The sequence below is a fragment of the Vigna unguiculata genome, unplaced genomic scaffold (assembly GCF_004118075.2).
Source record: "Vigna unguiculata cultivar IT97K-499-35 unplaced genomic scaffold, ASM411807v1 contig_704, whole genome shotgun sequence".
NCBI classification, from domain to species: domain Eukaryota; kingdom Viridiplantae; phylum Streptophyta; class Magnoliopsida; order Fabales; family Fabaceae; genus Vigna; species Vigna unguiculata.
The window spans coordinates 14,749-39,025 of record NW_021011428.1 but is presented as its reverse complement, the minus strand read 5'-3'; the positions used below and the strand labels follow the sequence as shown (position 1 = coordinate 39,025).

At 27.4% G+C, this 24,277-nt stretch overlaps 4 protein-coding genes and 2 pseudogenes across 4 annotated transcripts; all 6 read right to left on the bottom strand.

Annotated features, from left to right (window-relative positions):
• Window positions 1-1,024: 1,024 nt before the first annotated feature.
• LOC114172928 lies at window positions 1,025-4,974 on the bottom strand (annotated as a pseudogene).
• A 3-nt stretch (window positions 4,975-4,977) lies between these two features.
• Window positions 4,978-6,846, bottom strand: LOC114172927 (annotated as a pseudogene).
• A 2,163-nt stretch (window positions 6,847-9,009) lies between these two features.
• Window positions 9,010-10,871, bottom strand: LOC114172926 (sugar transport protein 1-like). The gene is made up of 4 exons (XM_028057097.1): window positions 10,736-10,871; window positions 10,289-10,614; window positions 9,554-10,183; window positions 9,010-9,453 (listed from the first exon to the last, which is right to left on the bottom strand). Exons 1-4 carry the CDS (start codon window positions 10,869-10,871, stop codon window positions 9,010-9,012), a joined length of 1,536 nt encoding a protein of 511 aa, XP_027912898.1.
• Window positions 10,872-13,048: 2,177 nt separating this feature from the next.
• On the bottom strand, window positions 13,049-14,908 carry LOC114172925 (sugar transport protein 1-like). Its single transcript, XM_028057096.1, has 4 exons — window positions 14,773-14,908; window positions 14,328-14,653; window positions 13,593-14,222; window positions 13,049-13,492 (listed from the first exon to the last, which is right to left on the bottom strand). Exons 1-4 carry the CDS (start codon window positions 14,906-14,908, stop codon window positions 13,049-13,051), a joined length of 1,536 nt encoding a protein of 511 aa, XP_027912897.1.
• Window positions 14,909-17,086: 2,178 nt separating this feature from the next.
• LOC114172924 (sugar transport protein 1-like) lies at window positions 17,087-18,958 on the bottom strand. The gene is made up of 4 exons (XM_028057095.1): window positions 18,823-18,958; window positions 18,366-18,691; window positions 17,631-18,260; window positions 17,087-17,530 (listed from the first exon to the last, which is right to left on the bottom strand). Exons 1-4 carry the CDS (start codon window positions 18,956-18,958, stop codon window positions 17,087-17,089), a joined length of 1,536 nt encoding a protein of 511 aa, XP_027912896.1.
• A 2,173-nt stretch (window positions 18,959-21,131) lies between these two features.
• On the bottom strand, window positions 21,132-22,995 carry LOC114172923 (sugar transport protein 1-like). The gene is made up of 4 exons (XM_028057094.1): window positions 22,860-22,995; window positions 22,411-22,736; window positions 21,676-22,305; window positions 21,132-21,575 (listed from the first exon to the last, which is right to left on the bottom strand). Exons 1-4 carry the CDS (start codon window positions 22,993-22,995, stop codon window positions 21,132-21,134), a joined length of 1,536 nt encoding a protein of 511 aa, XP_027912895.1.
• Window positions 22,996-24,277: the final 1,282 nt, after the last annotated feature.

Genomic DNA, 24,277 nt, shown 5'->3' with positions numbered 1-24,277 from the left:
TTTTTAATTCCAATATTGTGATATAAAAAAATTAATAAGAAATTAGTAAAATATGGTTTCTAAAGAATAAAATATATAATTAATTAAAACTTGTAGTATATTTGTATTGAAAAATTGAGAAATATTTATAAATAGATAAATATTTTTGACTAAGAAAATAAAAGGTTGCCCTTTATTTAATTTAATGAAATTTTAAATTTTTTTAGTTGAAATTTTTACTACAGGAAGAAGGTAAGAAAAGATTAATGAAACGAAGTTTCCAAATAAATAAATTACATTAAAGTATTATATTAATTGAATTAAATTAAAAAAATGAGAAAAAATAAAGATATTGAAATATTTTCAAAATATTTAAATTGAAAACTAAAGAAAATATCTTTTTATATTTAATTTTATAAAATTTAAAAGTTTTTAATTGAAACTTGTGTTATAAAATAAAGGTAAATAAAATATTACTAAATTATATTATTCTAGAAGATAAACAGTAGTATTAATAAAAATCTAATCAAAAAGTTATTTTTTTATTTAATTTGATAAAATTTAAATTTTCTAATTGAAATCTTATGTTGGACTAAAATAATGTTATTAAATTCTACCCCAAATTGATATAAATTTGTCCTGTTTCGATAACCAGAGCAAAATTATGGCCGTTTGAAGTTTTGCTAAAAATCTACAAAACTTTTTAACTACAACACCACTAATATGACTCTAACAGCAACACACACCACTGAAACAAACACTACAATGGTTTGTATCATTTCATTTTAAATTTTTATTTTTATTACTTGAAAATAATTTGTAATTTATTGATATTAAGAAAATATTATAGAATAAAAATTATTATAATAATGGTTGTGCTAATCATAATATATAAAACTTATTCATAAAATGTTAAACATAGAAAATAATATTAATGTACTTTATTGGTAGCCCTTACATGGAAGAAATTGAGAATATCAAACCAAAAATAAAAAATAAAAAATCTACTACCAATGGTCTTAATACAAAAACCATAACCAATTGTTCATCCTCTAACACACGGATTCTGGAGAAGCGTTTGGAGTAACAAACTTTTTCCGTAGGGATGACTCTGCCATACAATGTGCATTTCTTCGATGGGAACCCCTTTAGTCTCAGGTAGAAGTTTGAAGATGAATTTGTCATCGCAAGACAAAGCATGCAAAGAACATGAAGAGTCCAAATTTCATGTGACAGAGCATTGTGGTGAAATTTGTGCAATGACAAAGGTAAAGATCATGTTAACAGAAACATTAACACTTTGTGCAGCTGATCGCACCTCAAGCGGAAAAATTTCACTCGGAACCACCACCCTAAAGGACCCAAGACCATGCAAATCCTGCAACGTAGATACATATGCCGCACACAACCATGATAGCATACCACTTTGGCAACACTCCTGGTTTCCATCAATTCCAAATTTGAGTCCAATCGCCATAGCTATCAGAATCTACACCAACAAATAAAATACAATATTAATTATAATATATCAATAAAGAGTTTGAAGATTTTCACAAAGATTATGTCGGAAAAAGAAAATGTTACCTGACAGATAAGCATTTGTGCCCCTTCTAAGAAAAGGGTACGTCTCCGAACTTGTCACAGTGAATATGGAGACTAGAGTGGCAATTGCGTTGCAAGCGCCGATGATCATGGCCGACATGAGAGAAGCAGTGGCTCAAAACCAATGGTTTTAAACAAAATAGAGCATAAACATTATCACGTTCATGCCAGTGAGTTGTTGGAAGAAGGAATGGCTATGGCAAACGCGAGTTGAGGTCTATATGTCTCTTCAACAAAGAGACCCAAGGGTGTTTCACTGCTTTGGAGGATTCACTCGCTGCCATAAGATCCTCAAACTCTTGATCAATGTCCGTGGTTCCTCGAATTTTGATAAGTTCCTTCTTGGCCTTCTCATCAAGACACGTTCAATTAAGGAACTCGGTGAATCTGGAAGAATGATTGCACCAAACATGATCATGATAGCAGGAACTATTGCACAACCCAAGCTATACCGCATCCTTCCCCATTCTCCATTTTGGCAAAATGTAGTTAAGAACATTGGCAACAAAGATACCATAGTGATTGCCAATTGGAACATCATATTAAGTGCTCCTCGGTACTTGTAGGAGCAACCTCAGACATATAGATTGGCACAGACTGTCACACAACTTTATTGCGTTAGCATTTTATGTACATAATACGAAATATAAGGAATGTTTTTCTTTTCAAAGAGAATATAACAAATATGTATGTTTATAACCTGATTGGCGCATCCAATTCCGAAGCCAAGTAGAATGCGACCAACAATGAGCATCCAAACATGTTGAGCGAAGCCATTCAATAGAGCCCAGCAAGAAGAGCAGACGCCACAAACATGATAGCTCGCCTTCCGGTGAGTCGAGTCACAGTGGATGCTAACACCGAGGCAAAAGTGCAGCCAAATACAAAGATGATGTAAACAACGTTAATGTTTGGCTATCGAATTTGCAGTATTGGTTATCAGAGGGCTTTTATTGTTCTCCTTTGCATACACTTCAGGAAAGAATTTCTTCAGAAACGGATCCATAGAAGTCACACCACCTACACATATTTATCTCTTTTGTAACCAAAACTATAATGATAAGATGTAAGAAAAACATGTTCCAAAATATATATATATATATATATATATATATAAAAATGTATACCAGATATGCCAAGGTCGTAGCCAAATATCAATCCTCCAAATGCAGCTACGAAGCATGCTACGAACACCCGAACAGTAAGTTTTCCTGGATAGTTCTTTGATTCTGAAGGGCCACTTGAGATGAAAGCTCCCGCATTTTGAATGACCGAGAATTGAAAACTTCAACTCAAGTAAAATTGAGAAGAGAAAAAAAAACTTCAATGTATCAATGCTCCAATGTTACCTTAATTTATAGAGTGACGTTATTGCATTGCATTGATTGAATTTTATCTTCTAGTTATATCTTTTATCTTTTTACATCTTTAAAAGAATAACTTGTTATATCTTGAAAGAAAAATAAAATCTTTTATCTTAAAAACATAATTTGATAAGTTTTAAATGATTTTCAATTGAAATCTTGTGCCATAGAAAAAAAAAGTTAATAAAATTACTAAAGTATCATTTTTAAATTAAAAGAAATAGAATTAACTAAAAATCTTATATAATTATATTTAAAAAATGAGAAATATTTAAAAAGATCAATATTTTAAACTAAAAAATAAAATAAAAAGTTACTTTTTTATTTTATTGGATAAAATTTTAAATTGTTTTAATTGAAATCTTGTGATATAGAAAGAAGATAAGAAAAAATATTAATAACATCAAGTTTTAAAAATCTTAAGGGAGAATATTAAAAAAATAGAAAATTTAAAATCTTATAATAGATTATATTAAAAAATGAGAAAAAAATAAAAAAATACATAAGCATTTTCAAAGTATTTTAAATTCAAAATAAATAAAAAGTATCTTTTTTAATTGTTTTGATAATTTTTTTAGTTTCATAATTGAAATCTAACATAATAAAAAAATAAGATCATGAAATATTAGTAAAATTATCATTGTCTAAAAAATAAAAATATAAATATATCGAAACATCGAGAAATATTCAACCATAAATACATATTTAAAAAGCATTTTAAATTAAAAATAGAAAAGATTATTATTTTTTATTTAATTTGATAACATTTTAAGTTTTCTAATTGAAATATTGTACTACAAGGAAGAAGATAAGGAAAATATCATTCAAATAATCTTTTCTAAAAGATAAAGATAATAGAATTAAATAAAATCTTATAATAAAATTATATTAAAAATATGTCAAAATAAATTAAAAAAATGCATGAATATTTCAAAACATTTTAAATTCAAAACCAAATAATTTTTTTTTATTTAATTTGATAAAATTTTAAAGTTTTTTAATTCCAATATTGTGATATAAAAAAATTAATAAGAAATTAGTAAATATGGTTTTCTAAAGAATAAATATATAATTAATTAAAAAACTTGTAGTATATTTGTATTGAAAAAATTGAGAAATATTTATAAATAGATAAATATTTTGACTAAGAAAAATAAAAGGTTGCCCTTTTATTTAATTTAATGAAATTTTAAATTTTTTTAGTTGAAATCTTTTACTACAGGAAGAAGGTAAGAAAAAGATTAATGAAACGAAGTTTCCAAATAAATAAATTACATTAAAGTATTATATTAATTGAATTAAATTAAAAAAATGAGAAAAAAATAAAGATATTGAAATATTTCAAAATATTTTAAATTGAAAACTAAAGAAAAATATCTTTTTATTTAATTTTATAAAATTTAAAAGTTTTTTAATTGAAATCTTGTGTTATAAAAATAAGGTAAATAAATATTACTAAATTATATTATTCTAGAAGATAAACAGTAGTATTAAATAAAAATCTAATCAAAAAGTTATTTTTTTATTTAATTTGATAAAATTTAAATTTTCTAATTGAAATCTTATGGACTAAAATAATGTTATTAAATTCTACCCAAATTGATATAAAATTTGTCCTGTTTCGATAACAGAGCAAAAGTTATGGCCGTTTGAAGTTTGCTAAAAATCTACAAAACTTTTTAACTACAAACACCACTAATATGACTCTAACAGCACACACACTCACTGAAACACAGACACTACAATGGTTGTATCATTTCATTTAAATTTTTATTTTTTATTACTTGAAAATAATTGTGTAATTTTATTGATAATTAAGAAATATTATAGAATAAAATATTATTATAATAATGGTTGTGCTAATCATAATATATAAAACTTATTCATAAAATGTTAAACATAGAAAATAATATTAATGTACTATTATGGGTAGCCCTTACATGGAAGAAATTGAGAATATAACCAAAAATAAAAAATAAAAATCTACTACCAATGGTCTTAATACAAAAAACCATAACCAATTGTTCATCCTCTAACACACGGATTCTAGAGAAGCGTTTGGAGTAACAAACTTTTTCCAGTAGGGATGACTCTGCATACAATGTGCATTTCTTCGATGGGAACCCCTTTAGTCTCAGGTAGAAGTTTGAAGATGAATATTGTCATCGCAAAGACAAAGCATGCAAAGAACATGAAGAGTCCAAATTTCATGTGACAGAGCATTGTGGTGAAAATTTGTGCAATGACAAAGGTAAAGATCATGTTAACAGAAACATTAACACTTTGTGCAGCTGATCGCACCTCAAGCGGAAAAATTTCACTCGGAACCAACCACCCTAAAGGACCCAAGACCATGCAAATCCTGCAACGTAGATACATATGCCGCACACAACCATGATAGCATACCACTTTGGCAACACTCCTGGGTTTCCATCAATTCCAAATTTGAGTCCAATCGCCATAGCTATCAGAATCTACACCAAACCAAATAAAAATACAATATTAATTATAATATATCAATAAAAAGAGTTTGAAGATTTTCACAAAGATTATGTCGGAAAAAGAAAATGTTACCTGACAGATAAGCATTTGTGCCCCTCCTTCTAAGAAAAGGGTACGTCTCCCGAACTTGTCAACAGTGAATATGGAGACTAGAGTGGCAATTGCGTTGCAAGCGCCGATGATCATGGCCGACATGAGAGAAGCAGTGGCTCCAAAACCAATGGTTTTAAACAAAATAGGAGCATAAAACATTATCACGTTCATGCCAGTGAGTTGTTGGAAGAAGGGAATGGCTATGGCAAACGCGAGTTGAGGTCTATATTGTCTCTTCAACAAAGAGACCCAAGGGTGTTTCACTGCTTTGGAGGATTCACTCGCTGCCATAAGATCCTCAAACTCTTGATCAATGTCCGTGGTTCCTCGAATTTTGATAAGTTCCTTCTTGGCCTTCTCATCAAGACCACGTTCAATTAAGGAACTCGGTGAATCTGGAAGAATGATTGCACCAAACATGATCATGATAGCAGGAACTATTGCACAACCCAAGCTATACCGCCATCCTTCCCCATTCTCCATTTTGGCAAAAATGTAGTTAAGAACATTGGCAACAAAGATACCAATAGTGATTGCCAATTGGAACATCATATTAAGTGCTCCTCGGTACTTGTAGGGAGCAACCTCAGACATATAGATTGGCACAGACTGTCCACACAACTTTATTGCGTTAGCATTTTATGTACCATAATACGAAATATAAGGAATGTTTTTCTTTTCAAAGAGAATATAACAAATATGTATGTTTATAACCTGATTGGCGCATCCAATTCCGAAGCCAAGTAGAATGCGACCAACAATGAGCATCCAACATGTTGAGCGAAGCCATTCAATAGAGCACCAGCAAGAAAGAGCAGACCGCCACAAAACATGATAGCTCGCCTTCCGGTGAGTCGAGTCACAGTGGATGCTAACACCGAGGCAACAAGTGCAGCCAAATACAAAGATGATGTAAACAACGTTAATGTTTGGCTATCGAATTTGCAGTATTGGTTATCAGAGGGCTTTATATTGTTCTCCTTTGCATACACTTCAGGAAAGAATTTCTTCAGAAACGGATCCATAGAAGTCACACCACCTACACATATTTATCTCTTTTGTAACCAAAACTATAATGATAAGATGTAAGAAAAACATGTTCCAAAATATATATATATATATATATATATATATATATATATATATATATATATATATGAAAATGTATACCAGATATGCCAAGGTCGTAGCCAAATATCAATCCTCCAAATGCAGCTACGAAGCATGCTACGAACACCCGAACAGTAAGTTTTCCTGGATAGTTCTTTGATTCTGAAGGGCCACTTGAGATGAAAGCTCCCGGCATTTTGAATGACCGAGAATTGAAAACTTCAACTCAAGTAAAATTGAGAAGAGAAAAAAAAAACTTCAATGTATCAATGCTCCAATGTTACCTTAATTTATAGAGTGACGTTATTGCATTGCATTGATTGAATTTTATCTTCTAGTTATATCTTTTATCTTTTTACATCTTTAAAAGAATAACTTGTTATATCTTGAAAGAAAAATAAAATCTTTTATCTTAAAAACATAATTTGATAAGTTTTAAATGATTTTCAATTGAAATCTTGTGCCATAGAAAAAAAAAAGTTAATAAAATATTACTAAAGTATCATTTTCTAAAATTAAAAGAAATAGAATTAACTAAAAATCTTATAGTATAATTATATTTAAAAAATGAGAAATATTTAAAAATAGATCAATATTTTAAACTAAAAAATAAAATAAAAAAGTTACTTTTTATTTTATTGGATAAAATTTTAAATTGTTTTAATTGAAATCTTGTGATATAGAAAGAAGATAAGAAAAAATATTAATAACATCAAGTTTTCTAAAATCTTAAGGGAGAAATATTAAAAAAATAGAAAATTTAAAAATCTTATAATAGAATTATATTAAAAAATGAGAAAAAATAAAAAAATACATAAGCATTTTCAAAGTATTTTAAATTCAAAATAAATAAAAAGTATCTTTTTTAATTGTTTTGATAATTTTTTTTAGTTTCATAATTGAAATCTAACATAATAAAAAAATAAGATCATGAAATATTAGTAAAATTATCATTGTCTAAAAAATAAAAAAATATAAATATATGAGAAATATTCAACCATAAATACATATTTAAAAAGCATTTTAAATTAAAAATAGAAAAGATTATTATTTTTTATTTAATTTGATAACATTTTAAGTTTTCTAATTGAAATATTGTACTACAAGGAAGAAGATAAGGAAAATATCATTCAAATAATCTTTTCTAAAAGATAAAGATAATAGAATTAAATAAAAATCTTATAATAAAATTATATTAAAAATATGTCAAAATAAATTAAAAAAATGCATGAATATTTTCAAAACATTTTAAATTCAAAACCAAATAATTTTTTTTATTTAATTTGATAAAATTTTAAAGTTTTTTAATTCCAATATTGTGATATAAAAAAAATTAATAAGAAATTAGTAAAATATGGTTTTCTAAAGAATAAAATATATAATTAATTAAAAAACTTGTAGTATATTTGTATTGAAAAAATTGAGAAATATTTATAAATAGATAAATATTTTTGACTAAGAAAAATAAAAGGTTGCCCTTTTATTTAATTTAATGAAATTTTAAATTTTTTTAGTTGAAATCTTTTACTACAGGAAGAAGGTAAGAAAAAGATTAATGAAACGAAGTTTCCAAATAAATAAATTACATTAAAGTATTATATTAATTGAATTAAATTAAAAAAATGAGAAAAAAAATAAAGATATTGAAATATTTTCAAAATATTTTAAATTGAAAACTAAAGAAAAATATCTTTTTATATTTAATTTTATAAAATTTAAAAGTTTTTTAATTGAAATCTTGTGTTATAAAAATAAAGGTAAATAAAATATTACTAAATTATATTATTCTAGAAGATAAACAGTAGTATTAAATAAAAATCTAATCAAAAAGTTATTTTTTTATTTAATTTGATAAAATTTAAATTTTCTAATTGAAATCTTATGTTGGACTAAAATAATGTTATTAAATTCTACCCCAAATTGATATAAAATTTGTCCTGTTTCGATAACCAGAGCAAAAGTTATGGCCGTTTGAAGTTTTGCTAAAAATCTACAAAACTTTTTAACTACAAACACCACTAATATGACTCTAACAGCAACACACACTCACTGAAACACAGACACTACAATGGTTGTATCATTTCATTTAAATTTTTATTTTTTATTACTTGAAAATAATTTGTAATTTTATTGATAATTAAGAAATATTATAGAATAAAATATTATTATAATAATGGTTGTGCTAATCATAATATATAAAACTTATTCATAAAATGTTAAACATAGAAAATAATATTAATGTACTATTATTGGTAGCCCTTACATGGAAGAAATTGAGAATATCAAACCAAAAATAAAAAAATAAAAAATCTACTACCAATGGTCTTAATACAAAAAACCATAACCAATTGTTCATCCTCTAACACACGGATTCTGGAGAAGCGTTTGGAGTAACAAACTTTTTCCAGTAGGGATGACTCTGCCATACAATGTGCATTTCTTCGATGGGAACCCCTTTAGTCTCAGGTAGAAGTTTGAAGATGAATATTGTCATCGCAAAGACAAAGCATGCAAAGAACATGAAGAGTCCAAATTTCATGTGACAGAGCATTGTGGTGAAAATTTGTGCAATGACAAAGGTAAAGATCATGTTAACAGAAACATTAACACTTTGTGCAGCTGATCGCACCTCAAGCGGAAAAATTTCACTCGGAACCAACCACCCTAAAGGACCCCAAGACCATGCAAATCCTGCAACGTAGATACATATGCCGCACACAACCATGATAGCATACCACTTTGGCAACACTCCTGGGTTTCCATCAATTCCAAATTTGAGTCCAATCGCCATAGCTATCAGAATCTACACCAAACCAAATAAAAATACAATATTAATTATAATATATCAATAAAAAGAGTTTGAAGATTTTCACAAAGATTATGTCGGAAAAAGAAAATGTTACCTGACAGATAAGCATTTGTGCCCCTCCTTCTAAGAAAAGGGTACGTCTCCCGAACTTGTCAACAGTGAATATGGAGACTAGAGTGGCAATTGCGTTGCAAGCGCCGATGATCATGGCCGACATGAGAGAAGCAGTGGCTCCAAAACCAATGGTTTTAAACAAAATAGGAGCATAAAACATTATCACGTTCATGCCAGTGAGTTGTTGGAAGAAGGGAATGGCTATGGCAAACGCGAGTTGAGGTCTATATTGTCTCTTCAACAAAGAGACCCAAGGGTGTTTCACTGCTTTGGAGGATTCACTCGCTGCCATAAGATCCTCAAACTCTTGATCAATGTCCGTGGTTCCTCGAATTTTGATAAGTTCCTTCTTGGCCTTCTCATCAAGACCACGTTCAATTAAGGAACTCGGTGAATCTGGAAGAATGATTGCACCAAACATGATCATGATAGCAGGAACTATTGCACAACCCAAGCTATACCGCCATCCTTCCCCATTCTCCATTTTGGCAAAAATGTAGTTAAGAACATTGGCAACAAAGATACCAATAGTGATTGCCAATTGGAACATCATATTAAGTGCTCCTCGGTACTTGTAGGGAGCAACCTCAGACATATAGATTGGCACAGACTGTCCACACAACTTTATTGCGTTAGCATTTTATGTACCATAATACGAAATATAAGGAATGTTTTTCTTTTCAAAGAGAATATAACAAATATGTATGTTTATAACCTGATTGGCGCATCCAATTCCGAAGCCAAGTAGAATGCGACCAACAATGAGCATCCAAACATGTTGAGCGAAGCCATTCAATAGAGCACCAGCAAGAAAGAGCAGACCGCCACAAAACATGATAGCTCGCCTTCCGGTGAGTCGAGTCACAGTGGATGCTAACACCGAGGCAACAAGTGCAGCCAAATACAAAGATGATGTAAACAACGTTAATGTTTGGCTATCGAATTTGCAGTATTGGTTATCAGAGGGCTTTATATTGTTCTCCTTTGCATACACTTCAGGAAAGAATTTCTTCAGAAACGGATCCATAGAAGTCACACCACCTACACATATTTATCTCTTTTGTAACCAAAACTATAATGATAAGATGTAAGAAAAACATGTTCCAAAATATATATATATATATATATATATATATATATATATATATATGAAAATGTATACCAGATATGCCAAGGTCGTAGCCAAATATCAATCCTCCAAATGCAGCTACGAAGCATGCTACGAACACCCGAACAGTAAGTTTTCCTGGATAGTTCTTTGATTCTGAAGGGCCACTTGAGATGAAAGCTCCCGGCATTTTGAATGACCGAGAATTGAAAACTTCAACTCAAGTAAAATTGAGAAGAGAAAAAAAAAACTTCAATGTATCAATGCTCCAATGTTACCTTAATTTATAGAGTGACGTTATTGCATTGCATTGATTGAATTTTATCTTCTAGTTATATCTTTTATCTTTTTACATCTTTAAAAGAATAACTTGTTATATCTTGAAAGAAAAATAAAATCTTTTATCTTAAAAACATAATTTGATAAGTTTTAAATGATTTTCAATTGAAATCTTGTGCCATAGAAAAAAAAAAGTTAATAAAATATTACTAAAGTATCATTTTCTAAAATTAAAAGAAATAGAATTAACTAAAAATCTTATAGTATAATTATATTTAAAAAATGAGAAATATTTAAAAATAGATCAATATTTTAAACTAAAAAATAAAATAAAAAAGTTACTTTTTTATTTTATTGGATAAAATTTTAAATTGTTTTAATTGAAATCTTGTGATATAGAAAGAAGATAAGAAAAAATATTAATAACATCAAGTTTTCTAAAAATCTTAAGGGAGAAATATTAAAAAAATAGAAAATTTAAAAATCTTATAATAGAATTATATTAAAAAATGAGAAAAAAATAAAAAAATACATAAGCATTTTCAAAGTATTTTAAATTCAAAATAAATAAAAAGTATCTTTTTTAATTGTTTTGATAATTTTTTTTAGTTTCATAATTGAAATCTAACATAATAAAAAAATAAGATCATGAAATATTAGTAAAATTATCATTGTCTAAAAAATAAAAAAATATAAATATATCGAAACATCGAGAAATATTCAACCATAAATACATATTTAAAAAGCATTTTAAATTAAAAATAGAAAAGATTATTATTTTTTATTTAATTTGATAACATTTTAAGTTTTCTAATTGAAATATTGTACTACAAGGAAGAAGATAAGGAAAATATCATTCAAATAATCTTTTCTAAAAGATAAAGATAATAGAATTAAATAAAAATCTTATAATAAAATTATATTAAAAATATGTCAAAATAAATTAAAAAAATGCATGAATATTTTCAAAACATTTTAAATTCAAAACCAAATAATTTTTTTTTATTTAATTTGATAAAATTTTAAAGTTTTTTAATTCCAATATTGTGATATAAAAAAAATTAATAAGAAATTAGTAAAATATGGTTTTCTAAAGAATAAAATATATAATTAATTAAAAAACTTGTAGTATATTTGTATTGAAAAAATTGAGAAATATTTATAAATAGATAAATATTTTTGACTAAGAAAAATAAAAGGTTGCCCTTTTATTTAATTTAATGAAATTTTAAATTTTTTTAGTTGAAATCTTTTACTACAGGAAGAAGGTAAGAAAAAGATTAATGAAACGAAGTTTCCAAATAAATAAATTACATTAAAGTATTATATTAATTGAATTAAATTAAAAAAATGAGAAAAAAAATAAAGATATTGAAATATTTTCAAAATATTTTAAATTGAAAACTAAAGAAAAATATCTTTTTATATTTAATTTTATAAAATTTAAAAGTTTTTTAATTGAAATCTTGTGTTATAAAAATAAAGGTAAATAAAATATTACTAAATTATATTATTCTAGAAGATAAACAGTAGTATTAAATAAAAATCTAATCAAAAAGTTATTTTTTTATTTAATTTGATAAAATTTAAATTTTCTAATTGAAATCTTATGTTGGACTAAAATAATGTTATTAAATTCTACCCCAAATTGATATAAAATTTGTCCTGTTTCGATAACCAGAGCAAAAGTTATGGCCGTTTGAAGTTTTGCTAAAAATCTACAAAACTTTTTAACTACAAACACCACTAATATGACTCTAACAGCAACACACACTCACTGAAACACAGACACTACAATGGTTGTATCATTTCATTTAAATTTTTATTTTTTATTACTTGAAAATAATTTGTAATTTTATTGATAATTAAGAAAATATTATAGAATAAAATATTATTATAATAATGGTTGTGCTAATCATAATATATAAAACTTATTCATAAAATGTTAAACATAGAAAATAATATTAATGTACTATTATTGGTAGCCCTTACATGGAAGAAATTGAGAATATCAAACCAAAAATAAAAAAATAAAAAATCTACTACCAATGGTCTTAATACAAAAAACCATAACCAATTGTTCATCCTCTAACACACGGATTCTGGAGAAGCGTTTGGAGTAACAAACTTTTTCCAGTAGGGATGACTCTGCCATACAATGTGCATTTCTTCGATGGGAACCCCTTTAGTCTCAGGTAGAAGTTTGAAGATGAATATTGTCATCGCAAAGACAAAGCATGCAAAGAACATGAAGAGTCCAAATTTCATGTGACAGAGCATTGTGGTGAAAATTTGTGCAATGACAAAGGTAAAGATCATGTTAACAGAAACATTAACACTTTGTGCAGCTGATCGCACCTCAAGCGGAAAAATTTCACTCGGAACCAACCACCCTAAAGGACCCCAAGACCATGCAAATCCTGCAACGTAGATACATATGCCGCACACAACCATGATAGCATACCACTTTGGCAACACTCCTGGGTTTCCATCAATTCCAAATTTGAGTCCAATCGCCATAGCTATCAGAATCTACACCAAACCAAATAAAAATACAATATTAATTATAATATATCAATAAAAAGAGTTTGAAGATTTTCACAAAGATTATGTCGGAAAAAGAAAATGTTACCTGACAGATAAGCATTTGTGCCCCTCCTTCTAAGAAAAGGGTACGTCTCCCGAACTTGTCAACAGTGAATATGGAGACTAGAGTGGCAATTGCGTTGCAAGCGCCGATGATCATGGCCGACATGAGAGAAGCAGTGGCTCCAAAACCAATGGTTTTAAACAAAATAGGAGCATAAAACATTATCACGTTCATGCCAGTGAGTTGTTGGAAGAAGGGAATGGCTATGGCAAACGCGAGTTGAGGTCTATATTGTCTCTTCAACAAAGAGACCCAAGGGTGTTTCACTGCTTTGGAGGATTCACTCGCTGCCATAAGATCCTCAAACTCTTGATCAATGTCCGTGGTTCCTCGAATTTTGATAAGTTCCTTCTTGGCCTTCTCATCAAGACCACGTTCAATTAAGGAACTCGGTGAATCTGGAAGAATGATTGCACCAAACATGATCATGATAGCAGGAACTATTGCACAACCCAAGCTATACCGCCATCCTTCCCCATTCTCCATTTTGGCAAAAATGTAGTTAAGAACATTGGCAACAAAGATACCAATAGTGATTGCCAATTGGAACATCATATTAAGTGCTCCTCGGTACTTGTAGGGAGCAACCTCAGACATATAGATTGGCACAGACTGTCCACACAACTTTATTGCGTTAGCATTTTATGTACCATAATACGAAATATAAGGAATGTTTTTCTTTTCAAAGAGAATATAACAAATATGTATGTTTATAACCTGATTGGCGCATCCAATTCCGAAGCCAAGTAGAATGCGACCAACAATGAGCATCCAAACATGTTGAGCGAAGCCATTCAATAGAGCACCAGCAAGAAAGAGCAGACCGCCACAAAACATGATAGCTCGCCTTCCGGTGAGTCGAGTCACAGTGGATGCTAACACCGAGGCAACAAGTGCAGCCAAATACAAAGATGATGTAAACAACGTTAATGTTTGGCTATCGAATTTGCAGTATTGGTTATCAGAGGGCTTTATATTGTTCTCCTTTGCATACACTTCAGGAAAGAATTTCTTCAGAAACGGATCCATAGAAGTCACACCACCTACACATATTTATCTCTTTTGTAACCAAAACTATAATGATAAGATGTAAGAAAAACATGTTCCAAAATATATATATATATATATATATATATATATATATATATATGAAAATGTATACCAGATATGCCAAGGTCGTAGCCAAATATCAATCCTCCAAATGCAGCTACGAAGCATGCTACGAACACCCGAACAGTAAGTTTTCCTGGATAGTTCTTTGATTCTGAAGGGCCACTTGAGATGAAAGCTCCCGGCATTTTGAATGACCGAGAATTGAAAACTTCAACTCAAGTAAAATTGAGAAGAGAAAAAAAAAACTTCAATGTATCAATGCTCCAATGTTACCTTAATTTATAGAGTGACGTTATTGCATTGCATTGATTGAATTTTATCTTCTAGTTATATCTTTTATCTTTTTACATCTTTAAAAGAATAACTTGTTATATCTTGAAAGAAAAATAAAATCTTTTATCTTAAAAACATAATTTGATAAGTTTTAAATGATTTTCAATTGAAATCTTGTGCCATAGAAAAAAAAAAGTTAATAAAATATTACTAAAGTATCATTTTCTAAAATTAAAAGAAATAGAATTAACTAAAAATCTTATAGTATAATTATATTTAAAAAATGAGAAATATTTAAAAATAGATCAATATTTTAAACTAAAAAATAAAATAAAAAAGTTACTTTTTTATTTTATTGGATAAAATTTTAAATTGTTTTAATTGAAATCTTGTGATATAGAAAGAAGATAAGAAAAAATATTAATAACATCAAGTTTTCTAAAAATCTTAAGGGAGAAATATTAAAAAAATAGAAAATTTAAAAATCTTATAATAGAATTATATTAAAAAATGAGAAAAAAATAAAAAAATACATAAGCATTTTCAAAGTATTTTAAATTCAAAATAAATAAAAAGTATCTTTTTTAATTGTTTTGATAATTTTTTTTAGTTTCATAATTGAAATCTAACATAATAAAAAAAATAAGATCATGAAATATTAGTAAAATTATCATTGTCTAAAAAATAAAAAAATATAAATATATCGAAACATCGAGAAATATTCAACCATAAATACATATTTAAAAAGCATTTTAAATTAAAAATAGAAAAGATTATTATTTTTTATTTAATTTGATAACATTTTAAGTTTTCTAATTGAAATATTGTACTACAAGGAAGAAGATAAGGAAAATATCATTCAAATAATCTTTTCTAAAAGATAAAGATAATAGAATTAAATAAAAATCTTATAATAAAATTATATTAAAAATATGTCAAAATAAATTAAAAAAATGCATGAATATTTTCAAAACATTTTAAATTCAAAACCAAATAATTTTTTTTTATTTAATTTGATAAAATTTTAAAGTTTTTTAATTCCAATATTGTGATATAAAAAAAATTAATAAGAAATTAGTAAAATATGGTTTTCTAAAGAATAAAATATATAATTAATTAAAAAACTTGTAGTATATTTGTATTGAAAAAATTGAGAAATATTTATAAATAGATAAATATTTTTGACTAAGAAAAATAAAAGGTTGCCCTTTTATTTAATTTAATGAAATTTTAAATTTTTTTAGTTGAAATCTTTTACTACAGGAAGAAGGTAAGAAAAAGATTAATGAAACGAAGTTTCCAAATAAATAAATTACATTAAAGTATTATATTAATTGAATTAAATTAAAAAAATGAGAAAAAAAATAAAGATATTGAAATATTTTCAAAATATTTTAAATTGAAAACTAAAGAAAAATATCTTTTTATATTTAATTTTATAAAATTTAAAAGTTTTTTAATTGAAATCTTGTGTTATAAAAATAAAGGTAAATAAAATATTACTAAATTATATTATTCTAGAAGATAAACAGTAGTATTAAATAAAAATCTAATCAAAAAGTTATTTTTTTATTTAATTTGATAAAATTTAAATTTTCTAATTGAAATCTTATGTTGGACTAAAATAATGTTATTAAATTCTACCCCAAATTGATATAAAATTTGTCCTGTTTCGATAACCAGAGCAAAAGTTATGGCCGTTTGAAGTTTTGCTAAAAATCTACAAAACTTTTTAACTACAAACACCACTAATATGACTCTAACAGCAACACACACTCACTGAAACACAGACACTACAATGGTTGTATCATTTCATTTAAATTTTTATTTTTTATTACTTGAAAATAATTTGTAATTTTATTGATAATTAAGAAAATATTATAGAATAAAATATTATTATAATAATGGTTGTGCTAATCATAATATATAAAACTTATTCATAAAATGTTAAACATAGAAAATAATATTAATGTACTATTATTGGTAGCCCTTACATGGAAGAAATTGAGAATATCAAACCAAAAATAAAAAAATAAAAAATCTACTACCAATGGTCTTAATACAAAAAACCATAACCAATTGTTCATCCTCTAACACACGGATTCTGGAGAAGCGTTTGGAGTAACAAACTTTTTCCAGTAGGGATGACTCTGCCATACAATGTGCATTTCTTCGATGGGAACCCCTTTAGTCTCAGGTAGAAGTTTGAAGATGAATATTGTCATCGCAAAGACAAAGCATGCAAAGAACATGAAGAGTCCAAATTTCATGTGACAGAGCATTGTGGTGAAAATTTGTGCAATGACAAAGGTAAAGATCATGTTAACAGAAACATTAACACTTTGTGCAGCTGATCGCACCTCAAGCGGAAAAATTTCACTCGGAACCAACCACCCTAAAGGACCCCAAGACCATGCAAATCCTGCAACGTAGATACATATGCCGCACACAACCATGATAGCATACCACTTTGGCAACACTCCTGGGTTTCCATCAATTCCAAATTTGAGTCCAATCGCCATAGCTATCAGAATCTACACCAAACCAAATAAAAATACAATATTAATTATAATATATCAATAAAAAGAGTTTGAAGATTTTCACAAAGATTATGTCGGAAAAAGAAAATGTTACCTGACAGATAAGCATTTGTGCCCCTCCTTCTAAGAAAAGGGTACGTCTCCCGAACTTGTCAACAGTGAATATGGAGACTAGAGTGGCAATTGCGTTGCAAGCGCCGATGATCATGGCCGACATGAGAGAAGCAGTGGCTCCAAAACCAATGGTTTTAAACAAAATAGGAGCATAAAACATTATCACGTTCATGCCAGTGAGTTGTTGGAAGAAGGGAATGGCTATGGCAAACGCGAGTTGAGGTCTATATTGTCTCTTCAACAAAGAGACCCAAGGGTGTTTCACTGCTTTGGAGGATTCACTCGCTGCCATAAGATCCTCAAACTCTTGATCAATGTCCGTGGTTCCTCGAATTTTGATAAGTTCCTTCTTGGCCTTCTCATCAAGACCACGTTCAATTAAGGAACTCGGTGAATCTGGAAGAATGATTGCACCAAACATGATCATGATAGCAGGAACTATTGCACAACCCAAGCTATACCGCCATCCTTCCCCATTCTCCATTTTGGCAAAAATGTAGTTAAGAACATTGGCAACAAAGATACCAATAGTGATTGCCAATTGGAACATCATATTAAGTGCTCCTCGGTACTTGTAGGGAGCAACCTCAGACATATAGATTGGCACAGACTGTCCACACAACTTTATTGCGTTAGCATTTTATGTACCATAATACGAAATATAAGGAATGTTTTTCTTTTCAAAGAGAATATAACAAATATGTATGTTTATAACCTGATTGGCGCATCCAATTCCGAAGCCAAGTAGAATGCGACCAACAATGAGCATCCAAACATGTTGAGCGAAGCCATTCAATAGAGCACCAGCAAGAAAGAGCAGACCGCCACAAAACATGATAGCTCGCCTTCCGGTGAGTCGAGTCACAGTGGATGCTAACACCGAGGCAACAAGTGCAGCCAAATACAAAGATGATGTAAACAACGTTAATGTTTGGCTATCGAATTTGCAGTATTGGTTATCAGAGGGCTTTATATTGTTCTCCTTTGCATACACTTCAGGAAAGAATTTCTTCAGAAACGGATCCATAGAAGTCACACCACCTACACATATTTATCTCTTTTGTAACCAAAACTATAATGATAAGATGTAAGAAAAACATGTTCCAAAATATATATATATATATATATATATATATATATATATATATATATATATATATGAAAATGTATACCAGATATGCCAAGGTCGTAGCCAAATATCAATCCTCCAAATGCAGCTACGAAGCATGCTACGAACACCCGAACAGTAAGTTTTCCTGGATAGTTCTTTGATTCTGAAGGGCCACTTGAGATGAAAGCTCCCGGCATTTTGAATGACCGAGAATTGAAAACTTCAACTCAAGTAAAATTGAGAAGAGAAAAAAAAAACTTCAATGTATCAATGCTCCAATGTTACCTTAATTTATAGAGTGACGTTATTGCATTGCATTGATTGAATTTTATCTTCTAGTTATATCTTTTATCTTTTTACATCTTTAAAAGAATAACTTGTTATATCTTGAAAGAAAAATAAAATCTTTTATCTTAAAAACATAATTTGATAAGTTTTAAATGATTTTCAATTGAAATCTTGTGCCATAGAAAAAAAAAGTTAATAAAATATTACTAAAGTATCATTTTCTAAAATTAAAAGAAATAGAATTAACTAAAAATCTTATAGTATAATTATATTTAAAAAATGAGAAATATTTAAAAATAGATCAATATTTTAAACTAAAAAATAAAATAAAAAAGTTACTTTTTTATTTTATTGGATAAAATTTTAAATTGTTTTAATTGAAATCTTGTGATATAGAAAGAAGATAAGAAAAAATATTAATAACATCAAGTTTTCTAAAAATCTTAAGGGAGAAATATTAAAAAAATAGAAAATTTAAAAATCTTATAATAGAATTATATTAAAAAATGAGAAAAAAATAAAAAAATACATAAGCATTTTCAAAGTATTTTAAATTCAAAATAAATAAAAAGTATCTTTTTTAATTGTTTTGATAATTTTTTTTAGTTTCATAATTGAAATCTAACATAATAAAAAAATAAGATCATGAAATATTAGTAAAATTATCATTGTCTAAAAAATAAAAAAATATAAATATATCGAAACATCGAGAAATATTCAACCATAAATACATATTTAAAAAGCATTTTAAATTAAAAATAGAAAAGATTATTATTTTTTATTTAATTTGATAACATTTTAAGTTTTCTAATTGAAATATTGTACTACAAGGAAGAAGATAAGGAAAATATCATTCAAATAATCTTTTCTAAAAGATAAAGATAATAGAATTAAATAAAAATCTTATAATAAAATTATATTAAAAATATGTCAAAATAAATTAAAAAAATGCATGAATATTTTCAAAACATTTTAAATTCAAAACCAAATAATTTTTTTTTATTTAATTTGATAAAATTTTAAAGTTTTTTAATTCCAATATTGTGATATAAAAAAATTAATAAGAAATTAGTAAAATATGGTTTTCTAAAGAATAAAATATATAATTAATTAAAAAACTTGTAGTATATTTGTATTGAAAAAATTGAGAAATATTTATAAATAGATAAATATTTTTGACTAAGAAAAATAAAAGGTTGCCCTTTTATTTAATTTAATGAAATTTTAAATTTTTTTAGTTGAAATCTTTTACTACAGGAAGAAGGTAAGAAAAAGATTAATGAAACGAAGTTTCCAAATAAATAAATTACATTAAAGTATTATATTAATTGAATTAAATTAAAAAAATGAGAAAAAAAATAAAGATATTGAAATATTTTCAAAATATTTTAAATTGAAAACTAAAGAAAAATATCTTTTTATATTTAATTTTATAAAATTTAAAAGTTTTTTAATTGAAATCTTGTGTTATAAAAATAAAGGTAAATAAAATATTACTAAATTATATTATTCTAGAAGATAAACAGTAGTATTAAATAAAAATCTAATCAAAAAGTTATTTTTTATTTAATTTGATAAAATTTAAATTTTCTAATTGAAATCTTATGTTGGACTAAAATAATGTTATTAAATTCTACCCCAAATTGATATAAAATTTGTCCTGTTTCGATAACCAGAGCAAAAGTTATGGCCGTTTGAAGTTTTGCTAAAAATCTACAAAACTTTTTAACTACAAACACCACTAATATGACTCTAACAGCAACACACACTCACTGAAACACAACACTACAATGGTTGTATCATTTCATTTAAATTTTTATTTTTTATTACTTGAAAATAATTTGTAATTTTATTGATAATTAAGAAAATATTATAGAATAAAATATTATTATAATAATGGTTGTGCTAATCATAATATATAAAACTTATTCATAAAATGTTAAACATAGAAAATAATATTAATGTACTATTATTGGTAGCCCTTACATGGAAGAAATTGAGAATATCAAACCAAAAATAAAAAAATAAAAAATCTACTACCAATGGTCTTAATACAAAAAACCATAACCAATTGTTCATCCTCTAACACACGGATTCTGGAGAAGCGTTTGGAGTAACAAACTTTTTCCAGTAGGGATGACTCTGCCATACAATGTGCATTTCTTCGATGGGAACCCCTTTAGTCTCAGGTAGAAGTTTGAAGATGAATATTGTCATCGCAAAGACAAAGCATGCAAAGAACATGAAGAGTCCAAATTTCATGTGACAGAGCATTGTGGTGAAAATTTGTGCAATGACAAAGGTAAAGATCATGTTAACAGAAACATTAACACTTTGTGCAGCTGATCGCACCTCAAGCGGAAAAATTTCACTCGGAACCAACCACCCTAAAGGACCCCAAGACCATGCAAATCCTGCAACGTAGATACATATGCCGCACACAACCATGATAGCATACCACTTTGGCAACACTCCTGGGTTTCCATCAATTCCAAATTTGAGTCCAATCGCCATAGCTATCAGAATCTACACCAAACCAAATAAAAATACAATATTAATTATAATATATCAATAAAAAGAGTTTGAAGATTTTCACAAAGATTATGTCGGAAAAAGAAAATGTTACCTGACAGATAAGCATTTGTGCCCCTCCTTCTAAGAAAAGGGTACGTCTCCCGAACTTGTCAACAGTGAATATGGAGACTAGAGTGGCAATTGCGTTGCAAGCGCCGATGATCATGGCCGACATGAGAGAAGCAGTGGCTCCAAAACCAATGGTTTTAAACAAAATAGGAGCATAAAACATTATCACGTTCATGCCAGTGAGTTGTTGGAAGAAGGGAATGGCTATGGCAAACGCGAGTTGAGGTCTATATTGTCTCTTCAACAAAGAGACCCAAGGGTGTTTCACTGCTTTGGAGGATTCACTCGCTGCCATAAGATCCTCAAACTCTTGATCAATGTCCGTGGTTCCTCGAATTTTGATAAGTTCCTTCTTGGCCTTCTCATCAAGACCACGTTCAATTAAGGAACTCGGTGAATCTGGAAGAATGATTGCACCAAACATGATCATGATAGCAGGAACTATTGCACAACCCAAGCTATACCGCCATCCTTCCCCATTCTCCATTTTGGCAAAAATGTAGTTAAGAACATTGGCAACAAAGATACCAATAGTGATTGCCAATTGGAACATCATATTAAGTGCTCCTCGGTACTTGTAGGGAGCAACCTCAGACATATAGATTGGCACAGACTGTCCACACAACTTTATTGCGTTAGCATTTTATGTACCATAATACGAAATATAAGGAATGTTTTTCTTTTCAAAGAGAATATAACAAATATGTATGTTTATAACCTGATTGGCGCATCCAATTCCGAAGCCAAGTAGAATGCGACCAACAATGAGCATCCAAACATGTTGAGCGAAGCCATTCAATAGAGCACCAGCAAGAAAGAGCAGACCGCCACAAAACATGATAGCTCGCCTTCCGGTGAGTCGAGTCACAGTGGATGCTAACACCGAGGCAACAAGTGCAGCCAAATACAAAGATGATGTAAACAACGTTAATGTTTGGCTATCGAATTTGCAGTATTGGTTATCAGAGGGCTTTATATTGTTCTCCTTTGCATACACTTCAGGAAAGAATTTCTTCAGAAACGGATCCATAGAAGTCACACCACCTACACATATTTATCTCTTTTGTAACCAAAACTATAATGATAAGATGTAAGAAAAACATGTTCCAAAATATATATATATATATATATATATATATATATATATATATATATGAAAATGTATACCAGATATGCCAAGGTCGTAGCCAAATATCAATCCTCCAAATGCAGCTACGAAGCATGCTACGAACACCCGAACAGTAAGTTTTCCTGGATAGTTCTTTGATTCTGAAGGGCCACTTGAGATGAAAGCTCCCGGCATTTTGAATGACCGAGAATTGAAAACTTCAACTCAAGTAAAATTGAGAAGAGAAAAAAAAAACTTCAATGTATCAATGCTCCAATGTTACCTTAATTTATAGAGTGACGTTATTGCATTGCATTGATTGAATTTTATCTTCTAGTTATATCTTTTATCTTTTTACATCTTTAAAAGAATAACTTGTTATATCTTGAAAGAAAAATAAAATCTTTTATCTTAAAAACATAATTTGATAAGTTTTAAATGATTTTCAATTGAAATCTTGTGCCATAGAAAAAAAAAGTTAATAAAATATTACTAAAGTATCATTTTCTAAAATTAAAAGAAATAGAATTAACTAAAAATCTTATAGTATAATTATATTTAAAAAATGAGAAATATTTAAAAATAGATCAATATTTTAAACTAAAAAATAAAATAAAAAAGTTACTTTTTTATTTTATTGGATAAAATTTTAAATTGTTTTAATTGAAATCTTGTGATATAGAAAGAAGATAAGAAAAAATATTAATAACATCAAGTTTTCTAAAAATCTTAAGGGAGAAATATTAAAAAAATAGAAAATTTAAAAATCTTATAATAGAATTATATTAAAAAATGAGAAAAAAATAAAAAAATACATAAGCATTTTCAAAGTATTTTAAATTCAAAATAAATAAAAAGTATCTTTTTTAATTGTTTTGATAATTTTTTTAGTTTCATAATTGAAATCTAACATAATAAAAAAAATAAGATCATGAAATATTAGTAAAATTATCATTGTCTAAAAAATAAAAAAATATAAATATATCGAAACATCGAGAAATATTCAACCATAAATACATATTTAAAAAGCATTTTAAATTAAAAATAGAAAAGATTATTATTTTTTATTTAATTTGATAACATTTTAAGTTTTCTAATTGAAATATTGTACTACAAGGAAGAAGATAAGGAAAATATCATTCAAATAATCTTTTCTAAAAGATAAAGATAATAGAATTAAATAAAAATCTTATAATAAAATTATATTAAAAATATGTCAAAATAAATTAAAAAAATGCATGAATATTTTCAAAACATTTTAAATTCAAAACCAAATAATTTTTTTTATTTAATTTGATAAAATTTTAAAGTTTTTTAATTCCAATATTGTGATATAAAAAAATTAATAAGAAATTAGTAAAATATGGTTTTCTAAAGAATAAAATATATAATTAATTAAAAAACTTGTAGTATATTTGTATTGAAAAAATTGAGAAATATTTATAAATAGATAAATATTTTTGACTAAGAAAAATAA

What these genes read in the sequence shown, in the direction of transcription:
- LOC114172925 (XM_028057096.1), bottom strand. Translation starts at nt 14,908, where the DNA reads ATGCCGGGAGCTTTCATCTCAAGTGGCCCTTCAGAATCAAAGAACTAT. An exon ending in CTACGACCTTGGCATATCTG is followed by an intron (nt 14,654 to 14,772) that starts GTATACATTTTC and finishes AAATATGTGTAG; the next exon opens with GTGGTGTGACTTCTATGGAT. An exon ending in CACAAATGCTTATCTGTCAG is followed by an intron (nt 13,493 to 13,592) that starts GTAACATTTTCT and finishes GGTTTGGTGTAG; the next exon opens with ATTCTGATAGCTATGGCGAT.
- LOC114172923 (XM_028057094.1), bottom strand. Translation starts at nt 22,995, where the DNA reads ATGCCGGGAGCTTTCATCTCAAGTGGCCCTTCAGAATCAAAGAACTAT. An exon ending in CTACGACCTTGGCATATCTG is followed by an intron (nt 22,737 to 22,859) that starts GTATACATTTTC and finishes AAATATGTGTAG; the next exon opens with GTGGTGTGACTTCTATGGAT. An exon ending in CACAAATGCTTATCTGTCAG is followed by an intron (nt 21,576 to 21,675) that starts GTAACATTTTCT and finishes GGTTTGGTGTAG; the next exon opens with ATTCTGATAGCTATGGCGAT.
- LOC114172924 (XM_028057095.1), bottom strand. Translation starts at nt 18,958, where the DNA reads ATGCCGGGAGCTTTCATCTCAAGTGGCCCTTCAGAATCAAAGAACTAT. An exon ending in GAATTGGATGCGCCAATCAG is followed by an intron (nt 18,261 to 18,365) that starts GTTATAAACATA and finishes TTGTGTGGACAG; the next exon opens with TCTGTGCCAATCTATATGTC. An exon ending in CACAAATGCTTATCTGTCAG is followed by an intron (nt 17,531 to 17,630) that starts GTAACATTTTCT and finishes GGTTTGGTGTAG; the next exon opens with ATTCTGATAGCTATGGCGAT.
- LOC114172926 (XM_028057097.1), bottom strand. Translation starts at nt 10,871, where the DNA reads ATGCCGGGAGCTTTCATCTCAAGTGGCCCTTCAGAATCAAAGAACTAT. An exon ending in GAATTGGATGCGCCAATCAG is followed by an intron (nt 10,184 to 10,288) that starts GTTATAAACATA and finishes TTGTGTGGACAG; the next exon opens with TCTGTGCCAATCTATATGTC. An exon ending in CACAAATGCTTATCTGTCAG is followed by an intron (nt 9,454 to 9,553) that starts GTAACATTTTCT and finishes GGTTTGGTGTAG; the next exon opens with ATTCTGATAGCTATGGCGAT.